The sequence below is a fragment of the Cetorhinus maximus genome, chromosome 21 (genome assembly GCF_964194155.1).
Source record: "Cetorhinus maximus chromosome 21, sCetMax3.hap1.1, whole genome shotgun sequence".
In the NCBI taxonomy this organism is placed as follows: domain Eukaryota; kingdom Metazoa; phylum Chordata; class Chondrichthyes; order Lamniformes; family Cetorhinidae; genus Cetorhinus; species Cetorhinus maximus.
In genome coordinates, this window is record NC_135899.1 from 62,967,803 (window position 1) to 62,986,137 (window position 18,335).

Consider the following 18,335-nt stretch of genomic DNA (forward strand, 5'->3'; position numbering starts at 1 on the left):
TTTTTTCTCACATCACAATTGCTTCTTTTGTAAATCACATGAGTGGGAACAATTCCTCCCTATCTACTCTGCCCAGCCCCCTCATGACTTTGAACATCTCTATCAAATTTCCTCTTAGCCTTCTTCTCTCCAAGGAGAACAGTCCCAACTTCTCCAATCTATCTTCATAACTGAAGTTTCTCATCCCTGGAGCCATTTTTGTAAACCTCTTCTGCACTCTCTCCAATGCGTTCACATTCTTCCTAAAGTGTGGCGCCCAGAATACAATGTACACAATACTCCAGTTGAGGCTTAACTAGTGTCCTAAACAGGTTCAGCATTAGCTCCTTGCCCTGTATTCTATGCCCCTATTAATAAAGCCTTAACGCAGGAGGACAGAAACAGAGAAAGACAGAATGGGGACTTTTAAAATTTCTGCAGAAACCAGGTTTTGGTGAACTCTGGTCTGCCACCCAATTTTGGGCCCAATGGAAATCTTAACCCCAAGCCTGCACAGAGAAATCAAATCTGTGGAGGCGTGGTTATAAAAGGGGCCAGGAAAGGCAGCTTTGAAAAAAAGGACTTTCCTTGTAAGTTTGGGGAACAGGAGGGCTCCTTCAGGTGCCACAAGGAAACCTTGGGCCATCCGTGCCCTTCTCCCGATCGCCAATGACTTTAGACCACCTGGCTAAGCACTTACCTTAGCATTCTGTTCAGGCCCCAGTGGTCTCCTCCTGCCGCCCAAAATCCCCAAATCCTATTCCTGCCCACCAGCTCGGGAACGATTCCTGATGTATATGTTGGGAGATCGAGCTCCAACACGGAAGTGAGGTTCCTGAAGCTAAAACCTCTCCAGGCCTCACATGATGTTGGTACTCATCCGATTATCCCCCTCACCGCAGCTCAACACACATTGATCCCTCTGGCCAGTAAAATCACCCCCAAAGATTGTTGTGGTGGTACCAAGTAAGGTTGAAATTTAAGTCAATTTTGCTCTTTGTTTTCTACAACTGCGGGTGCCTTTTACTTAGGAACCTTCATGCTGGCTTCTGAACCAAATCAGGTAATTAGGATCAGGTAATGTTGGAAACGGGCATCAGGGTAGTCATGTTTTTATGATGAGAACAGATGTGGTAATGTTGCAGGTGTAGACACTTTCTCAGACCTGAAAGAAATTTTAGATGAACCCCTTTACAAAGGGTAAGGAGAAAGTATCCATTGGTGGGAAAGAATAGAATTAGCTGTAAAAATCCTTTGTTTCCTACTTTGCAGGTGTTCCTCGCCTCCCCACACTCCCCATAGCTCCTTCACTTGTTCTGGTCTGTTTAAATGCTATTCATCTGTAAGATTTTGAAGTTCTGATGAAGTGTTTCTGTCTCAACTATTATGTGGGGGATTTTAATGGCCCTAAGGGTGGTGGCCATTCCCACTCAGTACCCAAACATCACCATCCACATGGAGCCTGCAGATTTTTCCAACATTTTCTGCTTTTTGTTTTGGACTTCCAGCGCCTTGAGTTTTTTTATTGTTGCTTTTCATCAGATCATTAAAATCCTTTGTTTTCAGCATCTGCAGCAGTTTGCTTTTGTTCTGTTCTTCAGTGTAGATATGCTACCACGGTGCTAAAAGGAAAGAAAAATTTTCACAAGGAAGCCTTAATTCAAACTTAAGGCTTGCATAATTTGCAACATTCTGTCATGAACAGAATGTATTTTGCTCTCTTACTGCCTGTAATCAGTACGTTTTGTGTGCAAAGAGGTGCGTAATTCCTTACCCTTAGTGTGTGAATTTCAATTAAATAATTCAGCAGCAAGCTTTCATGAGTTGAAAATAAAGAAAGATATTTATTCTCACACACTCACCCGAACTAACACAACATCACACACTCCCATCGCGAGCGGGACCTGCTGCCGGGGAGGTGGCATCCCAGCTAGAAGTCCATTGACTTGCGGCGGGACCGGAAGATTGTGGCAGCGGGCGGGTATGGAAAATCCCGCCATCAGTCTCACGCATTCACACACACACATAGGGCAGACTTTTTTACCTTGTCGGGAGGGTGCGGTGGGCGGGCCCGGGAGCGGTCATGAAGCCGCCCGCCATCAGGCCACAAACTTGATTTCACGCTGGCTGGCCAATTAACGGCCAGCCAGTGTGAATCGTGTGCTGCAATGCTGAGCACTGCCTGGGTGTGGATGTGGGGGAGAGCAAGTGTGGAAGTTTGTGCGTGCATGGGGGTGCGCACACTGAAAGCTCCCTGAAAGCATGGAGCTGCCTCAGGGAGCTGGAGATTTTTAAAAACACAAATAAAGAATTTAAAAATGTTAAAAAAGTGTCCCCTGATGTGACTCTGTCACATGAGCAGAGACATGTTATAAACGAGGTTTGAATATTTTTATTGAATTTTTAATTCCTGTTGGAAACCTCATCCTGCCCGTGGATGAGATTCCATAGAAAATCCAAAAAAAAATCCAAAGGCCGGCCGGCCGGCCAAATCGCCTGCCCGCCAACCGTAAGGTTGGGCAGGCAGCGAAAATTTTCATTTAGTTATCACTTTAATGGCCCTAATAGGCCTGTTAATTATCGGCGGGCACACTGCCAACTCCCGCACGCGCCCGCCAACTGAAATATCGCATATCATTTTACACTCGAGCGGGTCAGTGCGCACCCGCCCGCTCAGCTAAAAATTCTGCCCATTAAGATTGGATACAGATAAAGATAGTGCACTTTTACAGATTACAGTTAATTCAGTCTCTGGTTTATGATTTACAGTCTTTCATAAGGCAGGCCTGTGATTTCTTGAATGGATTTTACATTTTAAAGTTGAAGCGAGGGTCTTGTAAAGCAAAAGGTTCACAGCAAGTTTTGAGGTTTCTTATAGCCAACTATTCTGGAGGTTTGTTCTCAGGTGAGCTTTGAAACTTGAACAGGTTAAGTACTTTGGCTGCTTGATGACTTGCAGCTAGTTGGTTCTCAGACTGGCTGACAACTGATGGTTCTGATGGATCTGCTGGGTCCTGGGGTAATAAGGGCTCAGTCCCTGAAACCATGATAGCTGGGTTAACACTTCTGAGACCCATCCAGTCTGATTTGGATGGGGGAGGCCATCATGATACAGTGGGGAGTTGATAGTGACCATTGATCTTCCCTTTTGTCCAGTATGAAACATGGAGACAGGCAGTCTGGAAACTTCATAGTCTTTAAGTGTTGGCTTATCCACAAGCAATGAGATGTGCAAATTCCACAGATGGCTGTGAGGTACCCTCACCTATATCCATATTTAATTAAATATTCGCAGGAGTGTGTAGTCTGAATGCCAAAAGTCACATGGTTTACAACAGCCTTCTTAACAGCTTGTTTGTGTCCAATTTTTAAAAGTATTGACTGAAAGTTTATATTATGACATGCCTGTACTGGGCATGTCAATACATTTTTTGCCTATTATTTGAATCTTCATTTCAAAACTGTGGCTCTTGACAGCCATTCTATAAAAGTCATAGATCTGAGTTGTTCCTTCCCTAAATTAAAATAAGACTTATTCACTTTAATGGTTTCAGTTTGCAAAGCAACCGCTGCACTGCGCTTTGTCTCTGGTTCTGAATCTGTTTTCAACTCCACTCTTAAAAGTACAGACAGTTCTTAGCTTCTGGTTGCCCTCCAAGTGGCTGCTGTTCTGTAGACTATTATCTGTGACGGGCATTAACTGCAAATCTGATCCTGCCCACACCTTATATCCATGCACATTCACTTTCCTCCTTCCCAGGCCAGGCAAGCTGTGGCTTATTCTCACATCTGAACTATCCCCCTGGCTGAGATTAATCAACCAAGCGCAAGGATTGAACCAAGGGCGTCCTGATGTTTATAGCTCAGGGCCCTAACAGTCAGTACACTTACTGATCAAAACATTAGGAGAGGAAGTGGGGAAGGAGCTCAAAATTTTAATTTTTCCTATTTTAATAAGGCTTAGTCAATCATTTATATTACATAAGTCTAGTTTAACTCCAACCATATAAAAATTGTTAACATTAGACATGCATTTTTTTAAAATTTAAACTTCTAGAGTTGTTAAATTTTTACTAGGTCAATGTGACTTACTATAAAAGTGTAGGAACCAGCAGCACGATGACTGATATATGAATGAACATCAGACGCCACTGTGTAAAATTCTAAATTAAACCATCAATGTCAATTCTTAAGATCAAATACATCTAAAACGCACAAATAACTGTTACACTTTCAGTTCTTATTTCTTCCTCTAGCTAAGTAGGAGCAATTCCAGGAACAACCCTATAGTATTTCATCCAAATGGACATCCTAGTGTGAACCCAGGCAATGATTGTTAGCATCTCAACTGAGAAAAAAGCTTGTGTCTACACAGCACCTTCAACATAGGGTGGGATCTTCCAGCCCCGCCCACCGCACGGATCGTCTGGAGAAAGTCAATGGAGTGCCACGGCTGGGCCAGAAAATTCCAGCCACAATAACAGGCCCCAGACACTTCACAGGAGTATTTATCAAACAAAATTCCTCACTGAGCTACATATGGAGATATATATAGGGTGATGTCCAAAAGCTTGACCAAGAGAAAGGATTTAAAATGTGTCTTAAAGGAGGAGAGGTAGAGAAGCAGAAAGGTTTAGGGATGGAATTCCAAAGCTCAGGGCCTTGGTAGCTGAAGGTACAGTCACCAATGCAAATTGGGGGTGCGCACGCAGCCGGAATGGGAAGAGTGCAGAGATCTCAGACAGCTGTAGGGGAGGAGAAGGACAATCTGTCCTCACTCTCCACATCTTCAGATGCATTTCTAGAGATGAGGAATCGGAACCTTTTCCAACCTTTCTGCCCAACCGGGAGGCATGGAGACCAATATCAGCAATGCTGATGTACTCAGCACAGATCACAGATCAAACCTGGAGGCTATCATGTAGGTGCATATACCAACCGAGACACTGGGATAGGCGCCAGCACAAAAATATTGAGAGTGTAACGCGTAAAAGAGAAGAGACACATCGAAGTCAACAGAAGATATGGTTTAATTTTTTTTTATTATGTAAGCATTTGGAGACACATAAATGAAAATGTAAGTAAGTCAGACAGGACAACTACACTAAGCAGACATTGCATGCTGCTGATCACAGCTCTCTTGTTAAACCATACACAATATACTCTGACTTACCAGCATCAAAGCTTTTACAATAGTGTTATAAATGAACTTTGCTTCAGTGATTAATAAAAAAAACATGCATAACATTCTGTTATATGTAAACTCTCTCATGACATGTGGGTCTGGCCCACCACTCCCAATAGTATTAGGTTACAAATCATGTACTAAAAACAAGAAAACACTTTTTAAAGAGAAACAAACAAAAAAAAAACAATGCACACACCAACAATGTTTGGCAATTTTACACATTTTTAGTGGTAACATCAAGGAAACTTTGATGGGTAGACAGGCTGGAATGTATGAACTGTTCTATGGCAACCATCACTAAGGCTGCATTGCTGGCAGATATTCCACAGGCAAGATTTTAGACACCCCTCAAGTAGCATAGTTTCGTATCTTGCGCTCTTCTCTCCAAATCTCTGTCCACACAGATCTTTCTTTCAATAATTCTATGACCCGATTAACTTACTAACTGGAGTGGACAGTGTTGGTGGAGCTAGCTGTTACTAAAAGATGTCGCTTTTAAGGGCATTCGCCTTGTGGAGTGCTGTAAGAATTCAGGTGGGATTGAGCCCACTGGAGATCTATCACCTACAGGCAGATAACTAAAATAATTTTTTTCAAATTAAAGGTGCTAACCTTACATCTGTTGTGTAAATGAATATGAATACAGTTTATTGTCAGATTCCTGTTTTGAGATGCCTCCTCAGTGCAGTAATGCAATCAGCTGATCTAAGGTACCAGGCACATTGATAATGCTCAACTAATTACATCATAGCCAACCATGATCCTCTCCTCATCTGGTACTCCCAATAGCAGTCACAACATAGCAATTAGGAATAGGATCACAGGCCAATTATTCCCTCCCTAGTCTAGCAGTGCTGAGGGTAACTGTGATCAGCTACCAGAATAGTTCTGGATCTGTATAGCTCTGAGACAGCAAGGTGATCTCCGCACCATTTGAGCAGTCACTTGTATTTTCTATACAATGAAAGGTACTGGATTATCAATTATTTCATGGTTTTTGCAGCAATTCAGTGCCATTTCGCTACCTAGCCATTCCTTTCTGCAATGTGAATAGAATGCTCACACTGAAGACCATTCTACAAATACCAACAGCACCATACAGGTAGATCAACTTTTAGCACCATCAACCAACTATGCTAACTCCTGCCACTCCCTCATCTCTCCCAGATACAGTATACCACCTCAGAAGAGGAAGCTCCATCCAATAGATCTTCACTCAAAGCTGGAACCCTCACTAGATTCACAAGCTAGCCTAGAATTCAAAGCCGAGTCCACTTTATTTGAGCCTGTTGTGACATGGTGCCCATCCCATTGCTACCACAAGGTGCTTAGCCATTGTACAGAATGTCAAATTGGGAGCTATTATGCTTCGGAAGTGGTTGTGATATCCTTTAAAAACAAAATTGTAATGGTAAATATTATGATGGATATGTGATATATTCTAACTGTAGCTGTACATGTGAGCAACATGCCATAAACCTCTGAATCAGAATCTGCTTGCATTTGAAAATCTACCAGCTCTAATCCATCTGTCGTAAACAGGGCTTCATATTTACAGTAAGGTTTTAGACTGAAGCCAGTAACACAGCAGGAATGTTTGTATTTGCAATCCTTTAATCCACCACTTTTCAACAATTGAAACGTAACTTAATCATTGACTTTACAGAATGGACTTTCACCAAAATTTAATAGCTTATCTTGTATAAGTGAAGTACTAATCCTCAGTATGCTCAGTAAATAGGGATTCAAAATGGGCAGCGGAACAAATATTGTGACTAAAGTAAATGGAAAAAACTCTAGCTTTTGTTTGCAAATGGTATCTTTGGAATTACTGACAAAACACAGCTGAACCATAAATTGTATTGCATGACTCTGCTCATATTCCAGTTCTGCTTGATGTGATTTCCAAATACATCCTATTTAAGTCAGTCAAATGTAACATTTTAATGAGACTCATTGATAACAACATTTTTGATCAACTCAAAGTAAATGTTACTCCTATGTTGCACCCTATCTCTCTCAGTCTATAGTCAAGACATCTGTGGGAAAACGTGACTGTTTCTATTTCAATGTTGGGTGAGATGCAAAATTCCAAATGCAGGTTATAATTTCAACTTTGAATCTCATCCAAACAGACTGAGGTTTTCCAAATAAGGTGTAAAACACTCTCTGTCTCTTCTACCTGTTACTTGGTCTATTTGTCTGACCAATGCAATGGCAAGTTCAACCATGCATTTCTGACCTGTTTGAAGCCATTGAGCCATTTTATGTCCCTCAGTCAATAATGGAGAACTCTGTCTGAGATCAGATGCATTTTCTGTAAATACTGATAGGTGTGACAGGCTCAGTTTTCCATTTCAGTTTTTACAAGAAGCTCAAATTAGTAGGCTCATTGTTAGCACAAGTGCGGCATAGTGGATGGCGGTGTTCCACTTGAGCAGCCATTTCAATACCACAACTGGAATTAGGGAAGGGATCAAGTGAGCAAAGGTCAAATGACTCATTAATTGATCCTTGCAACAGGGAAACTGCACAATTAAATTGGGCAACTTGTCTTATACAAACTAAGAATCATTCTCACCCATTACACAGCAATTTATTAGTGTCTTTTACTGCAGTTCCAATCTATTCTGCACCATTCTAATGGGGTCCACAGACAGAACAACATAAAATGGTGCCTTATAAGTGAATGAGTAATGTGGAATCTGGTTGATCTATTGTTAATTAACTGTCTGCCTGATTCTGAAAACCTGCTTAATGATTTATCAGGTCAGATAACAGGTCAGATGTGATGCAGTGGCCCTGATGTCAAGGGGTACAATAGACAGTGGAGCTAACTGCTCTATTTGGTGAATAACAGATATAATCACATGCTCTGTTGTACCATAGCAGAAGAATTAAGATTGTCCTTCTCAGAACATAGGTTTCGAAAAGAAGGCCATTTTAGTCATCTGCTCTCATTTTTTTCAGAATACCAACCCTATTATTTTTCTCTTGGCAACAGCTAATTGTTTCTTAAACCAATCTATGTTAGATGTCCAGCAAGCTCCTGACAACTCATTGCAAATGATCTGTTGAGAAAATTCAAACAACTGGAAAGGATTCAAAAACAAAATACTGCAGATATCCTGACATGAGGGGCAAGAAAAAGGCTGTTAAAGAAGAGGCCAGAATTTTTTCCACTGAAAACATTTGTGTGAACCAAGGTCATTTCCAGGATCTCACCCCACTCGTGTCAGCAGTGCACCTTCCAGGGCAAACTTCCCGGAGGCGTCCAATTAGGAAACTTCCTCTGGGAGTGCCACCCAATTAGGAACAGAGGGTGGACATTGGATACAGGAAGCACAATCAGAGCGGTTGAAGGGAAGGGTGGTCGACAGCCCCACTCAGAATAGTGTGCACTGAGGTAAATTGAGCGACTACAAGAAGGGGATGATGCACTGCTAATAGTGGAACCAGTAGACCAATCCCAATACCCAGAACTATCAGGTGGTCCACCTACAGGAGAAACTCTTCCACTTGAAAGCATTTGTCTGTGGATATGCTGAGGAGAACCTACATGCTCACTAAAAGGTCGCTCTGTAATAATCATTCCATGGTGCTCTGACCTTCCACACTGCTTTCGCCTCCTGTGAAGAAAAGAGCTGCAGACACAGCAAGCATCCCGTGAATCTCTGGCAAATGGTCATTGCCCATGGAAAATGCCAGTTAATTCACAGAATCACAGAATAATTGGTGTTATAATGGTCTTGATTTGTTTCCCGGTTCAGCTAGGCGGGTTGCTGTCTGGGGAGGCAGCTCCCCCTTGAAAAAAGAAGCCAAAGGCAAGTTATCAGAGGAGCTGACACAACACACCTTTTCAAGATTTTTCCGTTCTCCTCCCACCTCCGAGAGACTGGGAAAATTACCACCACCATCCCCTCCGTCTCCGTCCCCAATAACTCTGAAGTACTCCCCTCACCTTTCCTCTTCTGAGAATGGTGTTTCATACTGTAAATGGACTTTGGTGGACTTTGAGTATCACACCAAATTACCATTCTTCATGTGTGACCAAAGACCATGAATATCAAGGGAGTGCGGGGATGAATGCTGAGCCAAATTCTGTGCTCTGCTGATATCCACAAACATGTACTTCCACAAGGAACCACTAGATAGTAATCAATAGCAAGGATCCTGGCGCTCATTTTCTACCCCCTAGTCCACTAATTATAGCATCCTAACCTGATTGAGATCAGGAAATTCTTCACAGTCCAGGAATCAAACCTGGATCCTTCAGGTCTGAATGGTTCAGTTTCATCCAAGCTTGAGCAGGGATGTGAAATAAGTGGGATTGGATCGGCCGCATATTATACATCAGCCTGATCTACCTTTTCACTGAAGCCAGTAGAGAAGGCAAATCCAGGCAAATGTATAAGGCATAAAGTGTATAATGGGCAGCTGATCTTGGGCCATTTATACCCTCACTCAAGTTGAATTTTAGTCCCCTTGCATCTAGTTACTGAACCATCAGGAAAGTTATGCTGTTAATGAGTTATTTTAGCTGTGTTACATGAATGTTTGAGTTAATTCTATTGATTAAATAATAACAGAATTGGCCACTTTGATGTCCCAATTGATGAGAATGGGATAAAGAATAACTTTGCTGTTGTTCATCTTCTCTAGAGAGTTGCTGAGCATCACTGATAAGGTAGGGAGAAAGCAGGGAGAGGAAGTAACCTTTTAAATCTTTATTGTACAAGTTTATCCATATGCAAAATGGCACTAGGAAAGTGTGAAAGGAAAGGTTTTCTCCAAGACACAAACTGTGCTTTCAAAGGCCTAATGCTGCACTGGTGCAATTTGTGTGTAGAAAAATATATGAAGAGTAGAACTGGGGTCAGCAATCAATTCATAAGTCACTGTTACATTCACGACAAAGAATGTCATCCTTCTCAGGGAAAAATCCCTTTCCAACCAGTGAGGCTGAACATCGCGAGCAGGTGAAGCAGCTCTGGTGCCACTGGCGATCTTCAAAGGAAATGTATTTGCCACCTCCAAAACCTTTAGGGAAAAAAAAAGGTGGTTTTAGAAACAGTTACCCAATAACATTGTGTGCTCCAGCTTCCAACTGAATTGTTTGAAGTAGAAAGGCAAGCTCTGTTCAATAACAATGCTCAGCACTTGCAGGGCCAGGTACAGCGAGTCTGTGCAACCCGATGACTTGCTCGTGTTTGAAACTTCTTACGGGAGAGATTGAAAAGCAGAAATGCCAGCTCCACCATTGCCTCCTACAGCATTACCATGACTACAAAAGTAGCTGCCAACTACTTTGGTCCATATTGGCCATGACAAACTCATTCTGCCAAACAAATTGTGGGATATTAAACTAAAGGATACACAGGAATGAGGGGCTGGATGGCCTCCTGAATTAAGTGGCTAACTTTCTCCCCCGAGCCAAGCACCCCATCCCCAGGCTTCTCTCTTAAAGAGATAGGCTCAAAATGCATGGGTGCTGATATCTATCAGGTTATCTTGTCCAGATAGCCTTTCCTCATGTGAGCCTTGTTAGCAAGTACCAGGGGAAATTCTACCAGGGGGGCTGTGGAACAAGATGAGGGGCTAATCAGATTTGAGGCCAAAGCTTAAAAGTATCACTTTGCAGCAGGGGTTGGTGAAGATCGGTCAGCAGGAACCATGGCTGATTATCTTTTACTCTTGTCTGAGAGCATTAATGCCAATTATGATGTCCTTTCTCCTACCCTGGCTGAGTTTAGCCAACTCACCGCAGCCTGCCGAATGATCTTGTGACCTTTTTAGCCACACTAGCTGTTATATTTACTTAATTTGAGGTTTCCTTTTTAGTTTCACTATTTTTCTGCCAGCGAATGTCAAGCTTCAGTTGAAGAAAGTATTGAAATCAGCCATCTCGCAAAATTTGAAGATCAATTTTTGGATCTGCAAGCATTTGTTCAATTCATCCTTTGAGGGAGTTTCAATTTTGATGCAGCGCTTATTCCCACTTTTCTTTAATGTTTCAACACTTAAAAGCTTTTTCCACCTCACCATATTCCCAGCAGTGACTATGTACAACTATGTCAGACAGTGCGTAGTTAAAAATCAGTTGAATGGAAGCCTACGCTCAGCTAGACGTACTAGGACACATTATAAAGTAGGCTGCCTATTTAAACAATAATTCATTTGTCTCACACAACTGCAAATCACAGGGCTACCTGTGTATCCAATGAAAGATTGCTTAGTCCCACAAATAATTGCACACACAGCGCTGTTGTCATTAATCAGAGTCATAAATTAGGAAATAGGTTATTTTATAAGGCTTTGTATTTGCAGATCAAAAGGCCCTGTAAAGTGGCTCGTCAGCATTCCAGCACTCATTGCTGATGCCATTACTGTCCTTAAGAGCCCTTTATTATTATTAATTTAAGAGATACTGCTGTGTATACCTTACGACATTATCACAAAATATTTGATCTCTTAGAGGCTTTCCTTCAAAGCTTTAACTCCAATGTTTTGGCACTGCTCTAAGAAAAACATTGGGATATTTATCTTTCTGATTTCTGCCACATGAAATCCTTTTAAGTATGACAGAAGTGTTTCTGATATTCCTGTGAATATGGTAGAATATGCCTGGAGGTGCAGTTTATGACAGTGGTGAACCTTTTGTCTCAGTTGGGAGTCTTTTTTCACAAAAAAAAATCAAATATCAGAAAGACCGCTTTCTAAGGCAAAGGATTAGTGGAATCATTAAAAATTTGCAACTCGCAAAAGGCCATTGTCTATGAGAAATTACAGACTGAAACATTAAAGCAACAAAATATGATCGTTTTGGCTCTTGCAGAAGTTTTTTAAAGCTCCCAACTACTTGAGTTTTCTCTTCCAGCCATGAATTCCAGGCCTCAGGCTTCTCCGTGGCTGACAAAAGGGTATTCATCTGCCAGGTGAATTGGCCCTCCTGGTTTCTTTTCCCACCCCAGAGATGGGCTGGAGTGGCATGAACTCAAGTATACAAACGCAGCTCAGAGCCCCAAGCTATGAGCACAGCCGAGTTCAAATGTTGTGCGTGGCTGGGTTTCAAACCTGGGCCTGCATACTGAGAGGTTTCGGATTGGGTGCTGCAGTGGATTCCAATGGAATGAAAGTCTCCTCAGGACCCTAAAGGAAGTGACTACCCAGGACAAGCTGGTCAATCAGGATCATGCCTTGGAAATGCAAATGTCACACTGGTACAGCAGATGGTGGTTTGTGTTGTGGTTAGGGTACAATGTAGCAGAGTGAGCAAATTGTTCCATCGACATACCTCATTTGGACAAGCACAAAAAATGATCAATTTAAGAAACTGGTCTCTCCCGATTGCAGGTCTCACACTTTACAGTTAAAAACCATTGGGCTGCTGTCAGAATATGACATTTTAATTATTTTCTACAGACTTCAGTTATGTCTGTAGGCAGAAGTGAAATATTTCGTGCACAAGCTGTCACAGAGATGAGTTACTGGCCAATCCATAATAACTGGACCCTCCACAGAAATGAAATGCAGGTTAGAATGCTAGCATGCGAAGCGGAGGTGCCCAATACTCGGCTGATATCCAGTGCCTGACATGCAAAACATTTCAAATTAATCTCAAATTGAGAAAAAACAGAGTTAAAGGATGATGCAATGTCTGGCTGGAGGACGGGTTTTATTTGAGACTGTCGGCATTACCTAAAACAGCACAACACTCAGTTTAAAACAGACAAGGTCATTTTATATCAGGTCAGAATATGCTAACAGCCTGTGCAACCTCATAATTTTAGTGGCCAGTGACGTAGTGGGATTTACATAGAAATTACAGCACTGAAAGAGCTCAACCACTTCATATTGGTGTTACTCTTCCATAAGAGCAGTCACCCTAATCTCATGCATTTGCACTGTTCTCACATCACTTTATTCTCCTTTCCTTCAACCACCTATCTAACCAATTCTTCAATGTTGGCCTGATCTCTGCTGAAATCATAAACTCTGACCGTGTATTTGTACAGCTTCACAGCCCTGTGTAAAAATGTTTCTCCAGCTCCATCCCATCTTTACATTTAATTTTATATCATGTCCCTACATTCTAGACTCCTAAATCACTAGAAACAATGTTTCTTTCTACTCTGTTACACCTCTTCAAAATCTTAAGCACATAATCTTTGTTCCAATGAAAATAGCCCCAATTTTCAGCACTTTCTTCATAATTATATTTCCTCTTACCAGGCAGTATTTTAGAGAATCTGCACTGTACCCTCTCTAATACTTTGATATCCTTCCAATGTGTGGAGCTGAAGATTGCACACAATATCCCAAAAGTGGTCTTATTAATGTTTTGTATAGAATTGCCATTACATCTCAACGTTTATTTTCTTTGCTTCTTGCAATAAAGCCCAACATTCCTTTAGCTTGCTTTTATATAAATGGCCTTTTCCATATCAGGTGCAGTTTTTAGTGTCTTTTGAATGTGAACCCCCCTTCTCTGCAACCCTTCTGTTCTTTCACATCATCCAGCTTTCCCCTTCAAATCTTGCTTATGGTTTTTGAACAATAATGCACCACCTCACTCTTACATTACACCACCTTGAACAACCCCTTACAGTTTCCTTTGCTCTTTAGAATCAATTTACTTTGTCTCCTATTTTAGTACTTTGAACAAATTTGGTCACCACTCCAAGTAGTCGTCTACCAAAATTGTACAGTGAATAGTGAAGTGACCCCAGAGCAGCAACCTGTGGGACACTGTCACCCATTTCCACCCACTACGTCCTTAACTTCTAATCAGTTTTCTTCCTATTTGTTAATCCGGTCTAGTCTCCTTCCCCTGATTCCATGCCCCTTAATCTTCTCCAATTGTCTCCTGGTCATATCGGGTCAAAGGCTTTCTGGAAGCCCAAGAGCACCACATATCACTGCATTTCCCCAAACCACTATATTCAGTCACTTCTGCAAACTTGGCCAAGTATGATCTGCCTTCCTGGAATCCATGTTGGTTCTAAATGCTTCCTCTATCTCGATATGTAGTAATTTCATCTTTAATTAAAGATTACGAAAAGCATCCGAACAAAGATGTTAAACTAATTTGCCTGTGCTTATTTCGGTTAGCTCTGCTGCCCTTTGTGAAACTGCGTTACGTTGGCTGCTTTCCAGATGTCCACCACATATCCCCTCACAATAGGCCCCTAAAATACCAATTTGAGCCTTCACTCTTTCTTCCCTTATTTCACACACAGGATCCTTGGATGTATCCAGTCTGGTCCCAGTACTTTTGTTCTCTTTGAGCTGAACTAATTCCGAAAAACACTTTGCTTTTATTTTACCTTTTGTCCAATATTGGTCTCTTTTGTAAACGCTGAACTAAAGTGCTTGTTAAGTATCCACCTTTACAATCCTCACCTCACAGGGGCCCCAATCTCATTTGTGACAATTCTCTTTTTACTGATATAATTTGCAGAATACTTTATTGTTCTTTTTTAATATTATTGAGATTTCCTCCTACTCCTTTCTGGCTTCACATATCCTTTCTTAATCTTTTGCTTAGCTTTTCCTCCAATTTTTGTTAAATGTAATATATATTACAACAGGTGAAGATTCAAAAAAAAAAGTAAAAGTTGTTCAAGCTTAAGGTCAGGTTCACAATCAGCTTGGATTGATCTGAAATAAATATGAGGCTGAATCTTATGACCTCCCCCACCCCCCCCACCGGCTGCCTCCCAAACCAGGCATGCTTTTGGTAGAAAGACCTAGCCCACCACCTTCCCACCCACCCCTGATCCTCTCCCCATAATACAGTGGACGAGTGAGGCGCCTGCTCGCAGGTCTTGAGACCCTTAACTGCCCAATTAAGGGTTTGTTAAGCATCTAATTCCACCTCTGCTGCCATATTATGGTTGGCAGTGAAAGGTGGAAAACAACAACTTTCTGATGAAAAAATGGGAAGGAAGGGGGGTACCCTCATTTCAACGGTGCCCTGGGCGCATTGCATGCCACCAAATATGGTAACCACCCCTTTGTACCTCCCAACCTGGCCTCCAAAACATGGCCCCCTCACCCCCTTCCCAAGGATGCCCAATCCCTCCCCGCCCACAAATCCCAGACTTTCCTCAGTGTGGTGTCTATGTTGTCTTCTTTGTGGACAAAGTCCCAGCAGCACCCACTACTGAGTTCTGGCACTGCTGGGGCTGCAAGAGCTGCTGGCTAATCAGATCGCCCAACAGCTTTTGAGGGCAGGACTTCAGCTCCTCACGGGGCTCGTTAATATTTCCTGAAGGGCATTAGCATTGGGCAGCCTTTTTAAAAAGTCAGTCGGTTCACGGTCAACTTTTCTAACTGTGGGGGAGGCGGCGACCAATACGCCCCCTCGCACCACCCCCCAAATCCCCACCACCACCCCCACCACCAAATTCACCCCATGCTGACTGCTACCTCATACCAAGGACTCTGTGGTTTTATGACCTACAATATTAAATGGATTATCCAACGTATGCACTGGGCTCCCTTTTTCCAGGACAGTTTGACCATCCTGGTGTTAAATTCCTACTTTTGCATCTGGACCAATCTGCAGGCTCTGCTTGGAACAGGTCACTAGTCTTTGGGTGAGAATCAACTGTAAATCCACACCTCTGGTGTGAGCAGGTCTGCAACTATCAGCAGCCTCATGTCTAAGAGGCTCTGATATACAACATTATTTAAAGTGTTAACATTATTTTCATAAAACAAACTTTAGACCATAGGCAATGCAGTAATTCTAAAGCCATTCTAATCCATTACTTTCCTACAATTCCATTTCAGAGTTGCAAGAGCTTGTACTTGTTCACTATCAGATATCCCATAAGGGTTTGTGGAGGGATCCCATACTTCCAACAGTGATGCTGCACTCAAAGGACCTGGTGCATGAGCTAAGCCTCCAAGATTGTAACCATGATTCTTCATGTTGTGATCTAAGTGAGTGTAGCTTCCCAATGGGATTGTGGAATTAGCTATACAGTTCTGGCCAGGAATGGATTATCCTACATTACAACACTGACTGCATTTCATAACTCCATAATTGGTTAAGAAGCACTTTGGGACTCTCCTTCAAACCTATTTCTTTGGTCAAGCTTTTGGTCATCTGCCCAAATAACTCCGTATGTGGCTCAGTATCAAATATGAGTGCCTTGGGATGTTGTATTATGTTGAAGGTGCAATCTGTTAATACTGTGCTTGTGAAAGGCACAATATAAAAGCAATTTGCATTTATATAGCACCTTTCCCGAACTCAGAACACCCCAAAGCACTTTGGACCAAATCTTCCGGTTTCAGGATTTTCGGACTAACCCCCCAAGATGCGTGTCGAGACCACGAGGATGTCCTGATGCACTGATTCCATAGGAATTACCCGGGAAGTTTGAACTTCCAGTGGGCAATCCCCTTGCTGTCCGGAACCCTCCAAAAAAGTCTCTGAGTCTAAGTTAAGAGTTGGAGACTTCGGATGGTTCCAACTTACTTATCTGGATGGTAACCCAAGAAAGGTTAGACAGAAAAATCCTAGCCTAGCTATTGGCTAATTACACAACTGAGCCCGCCAACTTCCCCCTTGAACCCCACACCCCCACCAATTAATCCCACGACCCCCCTCCCCCAACCCCCCCCGGACTCCCCACCAACCCGACTTGGCCAGCCCCACCACCCAGCTCCCCCCCTCCCAACCCGGCCTGACTAGCCCCCAACCTGACAAACCCTCCTGACCCAACTCGACTACCCCAACCCAATTACACACTCACCCACCCTACCCACTTGCCCCCCTACCACTTCACCCACCTGCCTCCTTCCCACCTGCCATCCTACCATCTTTCCCACCTGCCACCCTACCACCTCACCCACTTACCACACCTACCTCTACCCATTCACTCATTCATCCACTCACCTATTCACTAACGTTCATCTATCACCCATTCACACTGGACATTGAAACTTGTCAAAAGTGCATGTGGCTTTTGCTCTCTGCGAGCATTTCTGTGCTGAGGGAGTTTTTCTACATTGTGGATTGGAAGTTGGAGCCTATTCAATGTATCCAGGTAAGTTTTCTGTCTGATCAGTGTCAGACATGGGTTTTATTTATATTTGTTCATGGGATGTGGGCATTGCTGACTTGGCCAATATTTATTGCTCATCCGTAATTGCCCTTGAGAAGGTGGTGGTGAGCTGCCTTCTTGAACCCCTGCAGTCCATGTGTTGTAGGAACAATGACAGTGCTGTTAGGAAGGGAGTTCCAGGATTTTGACCCAGTGACAGTGAAGGAACGGCGATATATTTCCAAGTCGGGATGGTGTGTGGCTTGGAGGGGAACTTGCAGGTAGTGGTGTTCCCATGTATCTGCTGCCCTTGTCCTTCCAGATCATAGAGGCCATGAGTTTGGAAGGTGCTGTCGAAGGATTATTGGTGAGTTGCTGCAGTGCATCTTGTAGATGGTATGCACTGCTGCCACCGTGCGTCTGACTCTGATCAGAAGTTTTGGGACTTTATGGCGAATTAAGTGCTTTTGAAGTGTAATTGCTGTTGTGATGTAGAAAATGCAGCAGCCAATTTGCTTTTACTCTTTTTTGATTCATAGTGAGATCTTTAACATCCATCTGAGAGAGCAAATGAGGCTTTGGTTTAATGTCTCATTGGAAAGACAGCACCTCTGTCAGTACAGCACCTCATTAGTACTGTGCTGAATTGTCAATCTAGATTATGTGCTCAAATCTATGGAGTACTTGAATCCATGTCCCTTTGACTCAGTGGGGAGAGGGCACTACTGAGTCAAGGCTGATACCTAGCTTTTGTCAGATTATTGTACCAATCAGGCTGTGTAAAAAATAATTAACTAACTTACTTATAAACAACTTGGACGGTTAAATTATAATGAGGCTTGTATGCTTCTGTCAACACCTTTGATGTATGGTTAAAGCTAAAGTGAGACCACTGAGCTCTCCCACTGAAGAGAGTCGGTTTAAATAATTATGAAATTTTACCTCTAAGTAAATGGAATTAGAATTGGAACAGTCTATAGTGTGGCACCAGGCACCATTTTTATGAGAAACACTTTGTAGAAATTCTAGCACTGCTGCAAGATAATAGGATTGTGCCTTGTTTCAGTGAAGTTGGCAGAATCCCAGGAGAGTATTGTTAGAAAAGGTTG

The 18,335-nt window shown here is 42.5% G+C and overlaps 1 protein-coding gene across 2 annotated transcripts in view; it reads right to left on the reverse strand.

Annotated features, from left to right (window-relative positions):
* Window positions 1-5,002: 5,002 nt before the first annotated feature.
* fhl3a (four and a half LIM domains 3a) overlaps window positions 5,003-18,335 on the reverse strand; it is a 127,857-nt gene continuing 114,524 nt past the window's right edge. For both annotated transcript variants that reach the window (XM_078567000.1, XM_078567001.1), the window contains exon 6: window positions 5,003-10,207. In XM_078567000.1, the coding sequence (XP_078423126.1) occupies window positions 10,056-10,207 (152 nt within the window). In that variant the 3' untranslated portion in view covers window positions 5,003-10,055. The remainder of the gene's footprint in view (window positions 10,208-18,335) is intronic.